General features: G+C 42.6%; 1 protein-coding gene across 3 annotated transcripts in view; it reads left to right on the top strand.

The window, feature by feature from the left end:
- The window catches only part of DIP2B (disco interacting protein 2 homolog B), a 221,688-nt gene extending 208,935 nt beyond the window's left edge, over positions 1-12,753 (top strand). The window contains exons 33-38 of one of the 3 annotated variants that reach the window (XM_028533424.2): positions 19-80; positions 906-963; positions 2,791-2,865; positions 4,685-4,862; positions 6,912-7,035; positions 8,640-12,753. In XM_028533424.2, coding sequence (XP_028389225.1) covers positions 19-80; positions 906-963; positions 2,791-2,865; positions 4,685-4,862; positions 6,912-7,035; positions 8,640-8,892 — 750 coding nt within the window. In that variant the 3' untranslated portion in view covers positions 8,893-12,753. The remainder of the gene's footprint in view (positions 1-18; positions 81-905; positions 964-2,790; positions 2,866-4,684; positions 4,863-6,911; positions 7,036-8,639) is intronic. The other 2 variants (XM_036019034.1, XM_036019035.1) reach the window with 2 other exon arrangements.
- The last annotated feature ends 364 nt before the right edge of the window (positions 12,754-13,117 follow it).

Below are 13,117 nucleotides of genomic sequence, written 5' to 3'. Positions count from 1 at the left end.
TGATTTATTTTTCTTTAGGGAACCTCAGGGCCTGATCCAACTACTGTGTATGTAGATCTGAAATCATTGAGACATGACAGGTACAGTAGATTTATTTTGCTCCTTCCCTGTTCGAGTTCCAAAACATAAAAAGTTTTTAGCCTTGTCCTGGCTGTGAACTGAGAGGTCATTGGTTCGGTTCCCAGTCAGAGCACATGCCTGGGTTGCAGGACAGGTCTCCATTTGGGGATGTGCGAGAGGCAACTGATTATAGATGTTTCTCTCCCTCTCTTTCTCCCTCCCTCCCTCTCTCTCTAAAAAGAAATAAAGTCTTTTTAAAAAATGGATAGACTCCTCTGAAAGTTTAAAAATAAAAGACAAGCCAGACAAGATAAATGAAGCCGAGTAGGGTTTTTGAAACAGCTCTTTATCTAAACTCCAGGGGAGGAAAGCCTTCCTCATCAGCTTACAAGACAATTTTAGCTGTGTCCCAAGGTGAGCACCTGGCTCCGGGGCTCTGCAACCCTTTCCCAGGCCCCGCTGGCTTCAGCTGTGTTCTCAGATGTGCCCCAAGCACTGGCCCAGCCTGCACAAGTAGTGCATCTCCCGAATCAGTGGCCTCTGCCTTCTGAGGGCATTTGGCAGTTCCTGGGGACAGTTCCGTTGTCACAAGCAGGTTACTACTGACATCTAGTGGGCAGAGGCTGGGGTGTTGCTAAGCATCCTCCAGTGCACAGGATAGACCCTCACAAAAAAGTATAACAGAACTTGATCTGACCCAAAATGTCAGTAATGCCGACTGAGAAACTCTAGCATAAAAAGGAGAGATGAATTAGAGGTCTTGGGAAGGCAGTATATATCTGTAGTTGACATGGTCCAGTCATTTTTTAAAAGACTTATATATAGTAAATATTGTTTTTCTGCAGGGTTCGTCTTGTGGAACGGGGTGCCCCCCAGAGTTTGCTCCTTTCAGAGTCTGGAAAGGTAATTTGTTTTGACCATTGGGAAAATGGTCTATTGGAGAAGTTCATTTTAAAGAAACCTGAAGTCATATAATATATTAGTACCCAGGGCAAGACTTAATTGAAACTTGGAAATAATTCAACATTTCAACCTAACCAATGTTTTTAAATTCATATGGGTACATAGATAAGAATACTCAATTTGAACTTTGTTAATTCCATAGATTTTTTTTAACATGAATGACATGTTATTCTTATTTGACAAACTAGCAAAATTTAATGTTCATTATATTTAAGATGGAGAGATGAGCAGCACTTAATAAGAGCCAGTTCTATCTTTGTAAATGTTACAAGGAGAAAAATAGGGTGACAGATGGGGAGGGGTGTGGTTTAAGGTCAGGGAAGACATACACATGTTTATAGTTCAAAAAAAAAATCAAAATGGGGAAGAGATTAAAAATATTTGAGAGCAATTATCTATGGTGATAAGATTTCTTAGATTAGATTGGAGCTTTAAAATGTTCGAAGAGAGATTTAATTATTGCCCTAGTTTCTGGGGGCTGCTACAACAGAACACCAGAGACCGGGTGGCTCATTAACAGCAGCAGCATTTCTCACAGCTGTGGAGGCTGGGAAGCCCAGGATCGAGGCACCAGTAAATTAGATTCTGGTGAGGGATTTCGGGTTCATAGATGGCCATCTTGTTGCTGTATCCTCTCATGGCAAAAGAGGTGAGGGAAATCTCTGGGCCTCTTTTATAAGGGCACTAACCCCTTTCGGGAAGGCCCTGCCCTCCTGATGTAGTCATCTCTCCAAGTCCCGCCTCATAACGCCACCCAGCACACTGAGGATCAGGTCTCCCAGTCCTAACTGGGAACATTCAGGCAATTCTAAGTTTTGAACAATTTATTGAAGGTGATGGAACATCGGCATTAGCTTTCAAATTTCTTACCCTTTGAAGAGATTGTGGTGATGCCTCAGAATCCCTTCTAGTAATGCTGACAGGCAGAGGAGAAAACTGGGTAGAGAAAAGGGAGTTTAACTTATCCAGTGGCGGATCCACCCCATGGGAAGCTTACTCCAGTTTCACCCTTCTGTGTCAACTCCTCCACGTGGGCTTGGGTGGGTCTTACCATGTCACATCTTCATCTCAGCCAGCAGCTAGGGCCTGGCCCTGACTAGTGGGAGTGGTCTTTTTGTCTTCCTTCCTCGAGGTTTCAGATATATGAGTCAAAATAGTCATTGTAGGGTTTCTCAAGTAACTGCATCCTCTAGAACCTCAAGATCAAAAGGGAGGTTTAAGAGACAGAATACAGGTAGCCAGACAGGCCCTGAGCCATTCTCAGCCAGTACCTGTTTCTTCCTTTTCCCTCCTTGGGAGATCCTGGGCACTTGGGTGTCTTTTCTACTCTCCTCTGGAATTGCCACCTTCCCCTCTTGCTCTCCAGGTTCCCCTAACTCTGGCACTCACTGTAGACTGGGGTGGAGTCTCTCAGGCAGTTCCTTCCTGCTGCTCTTTCTGCTTTAAGGGGTTGTAGTGCCATCACTCCAGTGAATAAGAAGGGGCAGTTACATGGTTAAATTAGTCTACAGATTCTTAGCTGTTACCATTCTGGAGTGCAGTTTCTCATCCCTTTGAAGGAAGGCAGAGCAGTTGGTTCTTTATTTTTGAGGATGAAGCTTATCATACCTCTGGTCTCCACTGAGCATGGTCCTGTGAGCACCACCTCAGTCAGCTCCTGGCTCTGTGCCTCTCCCTTGCCTCACCAGAGCAGGGAGAGTGGGTAGCTACATTTCCTAGGGGTCAGTAGGTTTAACTGAGTCTTCATGTTTTCCCTTTGATTCTTAGATTTTACCTGGAGTAAAGGTGGTTATTGTAAATCCTGAGACCAAAGGGCCTGTTGGAGACTCTCACCTTGGAGAGGTATGTATAACTTTCACCTTTACTGTGAAAAGTCAGCAGAGAAAAACTTCAGGGTTCATAATCCAGAAGTCGGAGCAAATGTAAGTTTAGGTTCTTGCTTACTGTGACTTTTCTTTTACTAGAAGAGTTTTAGTTTTTCTCTGTAAAGCGCAAGACTGTAACAGACGGAAGGGGAAGACTGACACCACGATGGAGAGGAGATTGAGGCACCCAGACTAGAACTAGTCCCAGATTTGTCCCCTGCCATCCCCTCAGCTGAAAAGGAAATTGGGCCCATCCTGCCTCTTCCCCCCATTCAAGGAGCCACAAATACTGAATTTCTAAAATTCATGCAAATTTTATATTCTATCCCAACATGCACTTAATTTTTATATTGATATCTTTATGTTAGTATTTATAAGTATATCAATATTAATATTAAAATGGTTTTAAAGTCTTAATTTTTCTTCCCCCAAATCTATGAGGGACATGGATGTTTCATCCCATAGATCACTGGGAGGGGTGTTGTAGGTACAGGAGCCCGGTGACCTGGGCTCCGCCATGTGTCATCTTCTCAATATTGGACAAGTTACTTAACCTCTCTGGGCCTCAGTTTCCTCATCCATAAATAATAATTGTGCTTACCTAGTAGAATTGTGTGACAATGAAATGCATTAATACTTGTATCTGTAATGTACATATGAGGGGAGACACCCCCCAAAACTGGAATTTATTTGTAAAAAATTGTGTATTCTTACATGTTTAAACTTCAGTCTCCCTCAATGTACTCTCCATTTGATGCAATTCACCTATTAAGACATTTTTTCTGCTGCTTAAAACAGTTTTAGAACTCATCAATTTTGATGCTTTTTAGTGCTTCTGCTGTTTTCTTGTTTTCCCTCTTCCACATTGGCAAAACATTTCCCTTTGAGGACTTTTTTCATCCTGGAAAACAAAAAAAATGTCACTTGGGGCAAGATCACGTGAATAGGGAGGGTGGGGGCACAGACGTCGTGCTGTTTTGTTCACAAACTGCTGAACACTCAGCACAGTGTGGGCAGGTGCACTTGTAGATCACCCATCATGAAATGGGCAAACATGTTTGAAAGAGTCTTCAATTTAAAAAACAAATCACTGAAGCCAAATGCAGCCTCTCACAACAATACCAGCTGGCACAGTGATACAGGTGGGTTCCTAGAGCACCCACTTAGCAGGGGAAGCCTGTACTACAAAGGGCCCGCCATCCAGATGATAATTCCAGTGGGGGGGTGTCCCCCCTCATAGAACAGTGCCTGTTAATATAACACATTCTCAATAAATACTAGTGTTGTTGACCATTGTTAGTTATTGCATTGTTCACATGGTAAATTCAAACACCCTGTAACGTTTCCTTGAGGGCCTTATCCCTTAGTTTCAGAAGCACAGAAATGATCCCTTGAAGCCTTTGCGGGCCTCTGGGAGAGGCTGAGAGGTGGGCCCGGGTGGCCGTGTGGCAGGCGATTAAGAACATGGCCTCTGCCGCACCGGCTTCGGTGTGAGTCTCTGCATTTCGGGCGAGTCGGTCTTTGTTCGCTCCTGTGTACGATGGGAATAACAATAGTGCAAACTGTATTGTCATGCGCATATGTCAGGAATGAGTGAGATAAAGCATGTAAATAAGTACGTACCGAACTGTTCGGCAACTGGTGAACACTTGAAATGTCAGCTGCCTTTATTGTTGCAGTTGTGCTGAGGCTGTTGATATAAAAATGAGTTTAAAAAATTAAAATCATGTGTCCCAAAAGAATTGAATTGATACACAGCACATGTTCCTGCTGAAACGTGACCTTTCTTGTTGTAGATTTGGGTAAACAGTCCCCATACAGCCAGTGGCTATTACACCATCTACGACAGTGAGACTCTTCAGGCTGATCATTTCAACACTCGCCTCAGCTTTGGGGATGCTGCTCAGACGCTCTGGGCTCGGACAGGATACCTGGGTTTTGTCCGCCGGACTGAGCTCACGGCGGCCACTGGAGGTAGGTCCCTCACCAACTCCTCCTCTCTGTGCTGCTTTGCATTTCAGCCAGGAGCGTTGGCTGGCCTTCCTCAGCCTCCTTTTGGATTGTGGAGTGTGTTTATTTAATTATTCCCTCCTATGACGCTCGAACCATTTGTGAATTCATATTTATTTGAAGTCAGACTTTGCACCCAAAAAGCACCTAGGAGGTTAAGCACCCAGGGTACCGCGTTGGCACCCCTGAAGTGTGGGCCAGCATGGCCTCAGTCACAGGTGTGCCTGAGGAGGAGTGAATGGCCCTGGCAGAACACAGACCCTCAGCCTTAGAGGGTGACTCTAGCCTCGGAACAAGCCCCTGGGACAGATAGTTCATCTTTTAGTTCTTGCTGCTACTCTGCATACCATTTTGGGAGCAGGAGGAACACTCCAGTCCCCAACGGGGAGTCAGTACAGAGGAGCCCCCTGCTGCAGGGCTCCTCTGTCCCTCAGTGTCTCATGTTGGAGTGAAGACTGCTTCGCAAGGCTCCAGTATAAGCAGTCCCCCAGTCATCCTCTGCCCAGTTCATCGTCACTGCTTCACTGCTGTCTGCCTTGGGCCTGCCTTCCTGGTGGCATGAACAGTGGTTTTAAAACATCCAATTCTAATCGTATCGGACACTTCAAGAACTGATACAGATACCTCACTGGACTTTAAAGCCTGAATTGAGCCACGACATTTCTCCTTAGCTTCTTGCATCTGTTCCATACCAGCCAACATTCATAGTTTCTCCTTATTTCATGGGGAGCCAGGAACATACTGGAGAAGAAAGGCTAGAGCCTCCCTCTGCCATTGTGCTGTGTGCCCTTGAGCTATCACTGAACCCTCTGGCTTCCTACCTGGAAAACGGGAGTTACAATGTTTCCTGCCTTTCGGAAATGACTGAGATTGAATTATGTGATGCATTTAAGTGCCTGTAACAGCACCTAGCAAACAGAAAGCACTGCTGGTCATTAACTACTGTGTTTCTGTTTTCGTTTTGCTACAGCAGTCTTTATGATCTAGTTTTTCTTGTTGAGAGGAACTCTGCTGGACCTCCTCTTTCTCTCTCCAACAGCTCCTAGTATTTGTTTTTCTGAGTTTTTCAGAAATCTGCCTTTCCCTGAGAATATTGCGTTCAGTAGATGTAGCAAAATAATCTCTTTTCTTAAAAATGCAGTATATGTATAGGCCCAAAGCACGTAGCCCTGTACATACAATGTGTGCATAAAATCTTAGAGAGAAAAAAATTAAAATAAAATAAAACCTTAGAAAAGAAGGGAATTTCTGCCATGCCCTAGCCAGACTGTGGCCACATTGCTAACCAGAACTAGTCTCTTCCACATTCCATAATCCTGCTCCTTACATCTGGATCCCTTGAAGGGGCCTAGACACAATGACACATGTTCATTTTTTCCTCTGTCTCAGATCCTCACTATTCCCTCACCCCTCCCAGTTATCATTGGGCCAGTTCTTGCTTACTCGTAACAGCTCGGCCTGGCTTCAGCTTTTCTAGGCCTTCCTTGAACCTTTGAGCAGAGCCTAGGGAGGTATCCCTTCTCCCCTAATGCCTCGTGCACACTCCTGTCTCTGGGCTCACCACATGATAATGGAGCACCTGTTCGAGTGTGTTTCCCCTGGTAGCAGTAGCTGTCCAGAGCAGGAATCGTGTTTGCGCGTCTTTGTCCCCCAGTACTTGGCACGATTCCTGGTACACAGTAGTAGTAGTAGTAGTAGTAGTAGTAGTAGTAGTATCATCTGTAGTAGTAGTAGTAGCTAATTTTTTAACACTTTCAATGTACCAGGCATCATCATATAAATGGCGTTATACAGATTATCTCAATCCTTCTAGCAGCTTTTTGTTTTTATCTTGTCTCACGGAAAGGGAAGCAAGACTCAGAGACTTGAGTGATTTGCTCAGAGTTACACCGCTAGTGAGTGATGGAGCCAGGTGATGTGGCAGGCAGTCTGAACCCTACGCCCTTGATCCCCACATTGTACTGACCTCAGAATGTGTCTGATGAACCAAATTTCTTTCTCTCTCTATGTCAGAACGTCATGATGCGTTATATGTGGTGGGAGCTCTGGATGAAACGCTGGAACTGAGAGGATTACGATACCATCCAATTGATATTGAGACCTCAGTGTCTCGGATCCACAGGAGCATTGCTGAATGGTAAATTCCCCCCACAGAACAGGCTTCCCACTTTAGCTGTAGCATCAAGTAAAACTGACCTAAGTAGTCAGCTGTCTACACCAAATACCGCCTACAGGCAAAGAATTCCAGGAGGGCTAAGAGAATAAACAGACTGATTCTTTCTTGGTGTGCCATCTGCTGTGGCAGATGAGGCTGTGGAGTTCCAGAGACAGGCTCTAAGAAACCATTGCGGGGCAGAGCTGCGTTCTCTTTAAGGATGAACTCTTTCCATCGGAAGGGATGTAGCTGACATCTGCCTCTAGAAGGTTGGTGTAGAATGGTGGAAAGAACCATGACTTGAAGGTCAAAAGACCCTACTTAAGGGCCTAGCTCTCTCACTTACCTTGCTTCCCTCCTCTGTAAAACACTCTCTCTGTCACTTCCTGATTATGGGAAGGTCCAGTGAGAATGTGCTTATAAATGGTCAAATGGTGAGCAGATGGAAAGGATCATTACTTTTCTCTGGTCTAATTTCCCTCTCAGTGCAGGAAATTCCCCTACATTCTACCTGATAAAGGATCAATCATCCAACCTCACATTGACTTAAAACTCCTTAAAATTAAAACCTTGGAGTTTTTCATACAGGCTTTTATTCTAGATCCTTGACAGTACCGAATCTGTCCAATTTCCTTTCTACATATTTGTCAATGTGTCTTCACTTGTTTCTTGTTTCTCCCTTTGCTAAAAAGCCACAGTTCTTTTCGTGGTTGTTCATGCTTTCCAGATGGTTCTTTGCCTAAAAATGTTCTTCCTTAGGTCAGAGTCTCTCCCCAGACCAGAGCAGTGCCCCCGGGGCATAAGAATGAGGCAGAGAAGCTGTGTGCCACGGTTACCCTCAAATTCTAGACATTCAACTTTGCAGCCAAATATTGTGTACATTTTTCTTTCATGATTGTGCTGTGCTTATTAAAGCATAGCAACGGTCAGGCCATACCCTCTAACCCAGCAGTCCCACTCACTATAAGGCGACTTACTACTTCATGGCATTTCTATAGCATAATAGGAGAGAGAGTTGTGTGGGACACTAAGCTCAGATGAGGTCAGGCTGACTTCCTTCCTGTTGGGGATAAGAATATTAGTCGAAGTTCTTATGTTGCAAGTAACAGAAACTCTTTTCAAAAAAACATAAGCAAAAGAGAGAGTTAATGGAAAGAATACTTGGCTATCTCAGAAGTTCCTGAAAGTCTCTAACCGTGGTTCTCAAGAAAGGTGGAAACAAGGCATCAGGGACCACTGTCCCCTTTCCTGTTAGAGCCGTGTGGGCATCCACATCATTCATTCTCTTCTCACTGAAGAGCCAGTTGCTGTGCTTCCCTGCACACCTGGCTACCCTGGAACTTTCAAGTCCACGTGTCCTCAGCTCAAGTGACAGGCTAACAACTTTCAATCCTACTTTCAAATTCCCAAGAGATCTTGGATGGCTCAGCTAATCAGCTATAATCGTAGGGACAAGGTTATGTATTAAGACATGTCTACTAAGAGAGAAGGCAGTTCTCAGAAATGGGGATAGGTCTTGGGTAGATACTGTTGTAGATGACTGATACATGTAATGACCTGTTAACTGAATGTCATTGAAATTTCAGTGCTGTGTTCACTTGGACCAACTTGCTTGTGGTGGTTGTGGAACTGTGTGGCTCTGAACAGGAAGCCCTAGATCTGGTTCCTCTAGTGACAAATGTGGTTCTGGAGGAGCATTACCTCATCGTCGGCGTCGTGGTTGTGGTGGACCCAGGCGTTATCCCCATCAACTCCAGAGGAGAGAAGCAAAGGATGCACCTCCGCGACAGTTTCCTAGCTGACCAGTTAGACCCCATCTATGTGGCCTATAACATGTAACCAGCCTTGTGGAGATTGCAGGGGGCCATCCTGAAAAACCACAAGGACCCAAGACCAGTGACTTAGGAGCAAGCTTTCTAATGATGTGAGATAAGCTGAGATGGCTACATTTTATATCTTTCATCTCATCCTGTGGGATTCTGTGATCACATGGCACATAGAAAAGGGGAATTCTATGGTGGCAAATGAAAAAAATGATGTTAACAGTCATGAGCTTTGACATGGCGTGAGCAGCACGTTACTAAAGCAGTTACATGCATGTTGCATATTTTTCATCTGTTGTATATACTTGTACTTTTATCTAATGCCATTTTAGAATTTTGTAAGGGAGTTTAATGAATTCTCATGAAGGGGTAGTCTGAGTTACACAGTTCCCCACTCTGTACTGTATTTTGCCTTTTGCTGTAGCTGGACCCTCTGTGGGTGTTGTTAACGCGGAACTGCTCATCTTACTTCCATTTGGCGCTTAAGCAAATTGGATAACCTACTGAAGATGAAATTACTTTATATATATAATTCCTGACTGTAAAACATTTTGACCACTGTTTTAAACATGTAAATAAGAATACCTATAATTCAGCTTAAAAAATGAAGAATTGGCTTGTATAGTTATAACAACCAAAGTAGAAACATTTCTACTTTGAAAGAATTTAAAATATTCTTTTAATGCAATGTAATTGAATAGGTAACTGAGAAGTGCAAATTGTTGGCAGGTTTTGTTGCACATTGTACTGTGTCTCTATTGGCTGGTGTATTTTATAAACTAAAGCTGCCTATGATTGTTTTAAAAGCTTGCATCCCCAGAATCAGCTTAAGCTTTTAAGAATTCAACCTCTTTCTACAAGCTGGAAAATCTCAGTTTAAAAATCGAAATGTTACGAAAAAGCTCAGATTTATTAGCTCCCACCCTATTCTAAGGAACCACAATAACACACTCTGGCCCCCAGTGTTGAAACTGTCTTTCAAATTAAGAGTGACTATGTAAGAATTTAGAATTTCCTCTTTTTCCAGGCCCAGTGTAAACTGTGTCTACAGTTTATACATATAGCTTCTCTTTTTGTGAAGACCGAAGGGTGTCCTCTGTTCTTCCAGTTCACGCAGGCCGGGGTTTTGAGGACATGAATGATAGGTTGGGAAGGCAGCAAGATCAATGCCACATGGAACCGTGAAGCCGCATAACCATCCATCTCGAAATTGGCCAATTTGAGTTGCCAAAATAGACAGGCTTGTGCTGAAATAGGGGAAGCCTGGTGTTTGCAAGAAACTCTAGAAATAACTGGTGCCCAGACCAAGCCGACTGAGCTTGGGACTGAGTCTGGCCTCTGGCTCGGTTTCCTCTCTTTGGTCTGATACTTCATGTATTTGAATATAGTTGGATTTCTTTATTTTTTTCTTACAGAAATATTTTTAAAAATTAAAAAAAAATCAAAGTGAACAGAGCTAACATGTTAAATCAGAATGGTTCTCTTTGACCCACTCTGGTCTATTGTGTAAATATTTATTTAGACTATTTTAATAATACATATTATTTACCCCACTGTAACATCATGTAAACTAAGTATGTTTTTAAACAATTTTTAAGACTTGTAATTACCCTGAAAATAAGGTTTATAATGCAAAGACCAGACCCTTCGCTGTGGAAGCATTCTTGGGGGCTGCCCTTACAGTCTGTGACTGGACGCCCCTTCACGACCCCCTTTCACATAACCTGCCCTTCCTCCCAGTTCGCTCTCCTCCGAGGGCAGACCTCAAGACACTTTCCAGTTCCAGATCCCTTTTCCAGCATCTCGGATGAAGTTGATTTACACGTGATAGGAGAGGCTCTAGGACGCACAGAGAAGAGAAGCACTCACATTGGGGCAGGAAGTGCCAGCAACTAGCGATGGTTTGCTTTGCAAAGAAAATAGCCTGCTTACTTGGAAAGTAATTTTCTTAAAACAATTCTTACTGATTCACTAAACAAAACAAGGGACCCTGAGGAGTAAATAGTTCTATCTCCATAATCCATAAATTCTAAGAAGAAAATACAGGCAGAGTCTGTTCGATGGGCTGCTTTGACCATTCCTTCCTACACAAGTCAGGTGTCTGCCAGGGGTATCACGTGAGCCACAGCTGTCATTTTAAATTTTCTAGTAACCACATTTTTAAAAATACAAAAGAAACTGGTGATACTGTCTTAATATATTTTATTTAACCCAAAATTGCAAAAATATTGTCATTTCGATGTGGACTCAATATTTAAAAATTAATAAGATGTTTTACTTTCTTTCCCTATTAAGTCTTTAGGATCTAATATGTATTAAGCACATCCCTTTTCAGACTAGACATATTGCAAGTTTTCAGTGGCCACACGTGGGTGGCTAATTGCTATGATATTGGACAGTGCAGATCAGTAGTCATTCCTTCAAATAAAATAATCCATTAACCTCAAAGTGTGGCCGATTTCCAGATACCTAGGCGCTGATTATCTAGTTTTGTAAGGTCCTCAGGCTTCTGATTTATCTTTAGTTTTTGCTTTCTGCCTTGTGGCTGCTTTATTGATCTTTTGCATATCCCCCAAAGCCAAAATATGCTTGTGGAGGAAAGCAAACCGAGAGGAGTCTTCGGGATCTTCAGCACTAACGCTGGCAGAGTAGCTCCATAAAGGGAAGAGAGTGCAGCCGTGGGCCTGGTCTGTTGCCAACTTGAACAAGAAAACTTTCTCTTGATGACCCAGTGCTCTTGCTCTTTCCACGTTACATACAGATTTTGTGGTAAAACTGACTCATAAGGCGGGCCCAAAAGGTGATTATTGACAGAAGAGCCTTGCTAAAAAACTCTGAAACATGTTCTGTCTGGGTTTTTATGACTGTGAAAAACAAAACTAAATTAATAGCAAGTCCCCCTTCCCTGTTTCAGTTAAGAGAAATCTATTCATCCGAAAGTTTTTGACCCTCTTTTTGCCTCTCAGCAGAAGTAACTGAGATGGGGGCTGCCTCAGGAGAAATCCTAGGCCCTGGGGATTCTTAGAGCTGTACAAATGCCCCCTCTTGATTGAGCAAGACCCTGGGAAAGACCAGCATGCTAACGGGCATGAGTGAATCCACAGTCTTTACTTCTTGCCTCGTAAAGGGGCCCAGTTACACCAGTATCGGTCTTTTCCTGATGAAGCTGTGCTGCCTCAGGCTGTCTAGGGACCATTACCTATCTGTTGGTCGTGTGAGTGTGTCTCCTTAACTTTAGTTCCTGGACAATGCTTGCTTAATTAGTGCTTTGTTGAATCAGCAAAGGGCCCGAGGCCTTAGGTTTTGTTTTTTTTGTTTGTTTTGTTTTTTTTTTTTTTTTTTTTTTTAGGTCTCTGCTCCTGGCATGGTGCTCAATATCTTGGCCAAATAAATTACTTTCCTTGAATATAGGAATCTTTTAGACTAAAGCAATGAGGAGTTACCACCTCACCCTCAAACTCCAACATGATCTATGCCTTAGTGTTGTTGTCTGCTTTGATGTAAAAGTAAGAGTATTTGGAGCAGGAAGCTGCAGTACTCCAAATATACAATAGGCCTTTTCTTTGTCATTCATACATGTCTGGTTTAGGTATATGTACATGGGCCATGCTATTTGTCCATAAAAAAAGAGTGTAAAGATATAAGAATAATTTTGTAGTCCTAAATGCCATTTTGTTTACTTTCTGTCAAGATATTTACCAGTGTCAAATTCAAACTATAGTACTGTGTAATTATGTATAAAGTTTTTTATTTATTTGAAATTAGACTAGATACACATTTTTAAATTTAACATCTGGCTGGACAGTGTTCTATTAACTCATATGAATGTGTTTGTTTCCTTTGTCTTGTGTTAATAAATATTGATGCCTGGTTGTGTCTGATGCTTCACACAGTGGGAGAATTGATAAATTGTAATTTATAAATTTTTAAATCGAACTTCCGATGGTAATACCTGAAGATTGCTAGTGTGGTCTAAGAAGATGAACACAGAGATCACAGTAAATCAGTGCTATAAAAGGAGGCCACATCAAGAAACTGTAGAGTCATTTTGAAAACTAAGAAGCCTTTTGTCAGGAACAATTAATTATAGCTTAGTTTTCCTCCCACTTATGTGACATTTGCTGGTTTTAAACTTCTTGTGAATTTTAATTTTTTTATGCTATGTAATTTTTTTGTACTGTGTAAGCTAGATTTCAGCTTTCCCTAAAGTAATACTTCATTTGCTCTTCCATTTCCTGGTT

This window comes from Phyllostomus discolor, chromosome 2 (assembly GCF_004126475.2).
Source record: "Phyllostomus discolor isolate MPI-MPIP mPhyDis1 chromosome 2, mPhyDis1.pri.v3, whole genome shotgun sequence".
NCBI lineage: Eukaryota > Metazoa > Chordata > Mammalia > Chiroptera > Phyllostomidae > Phyllostomus > Phyllostomus discolor.
This window is presented reverse-complemented; position numbering and strand designations above follow the sequence as displayed.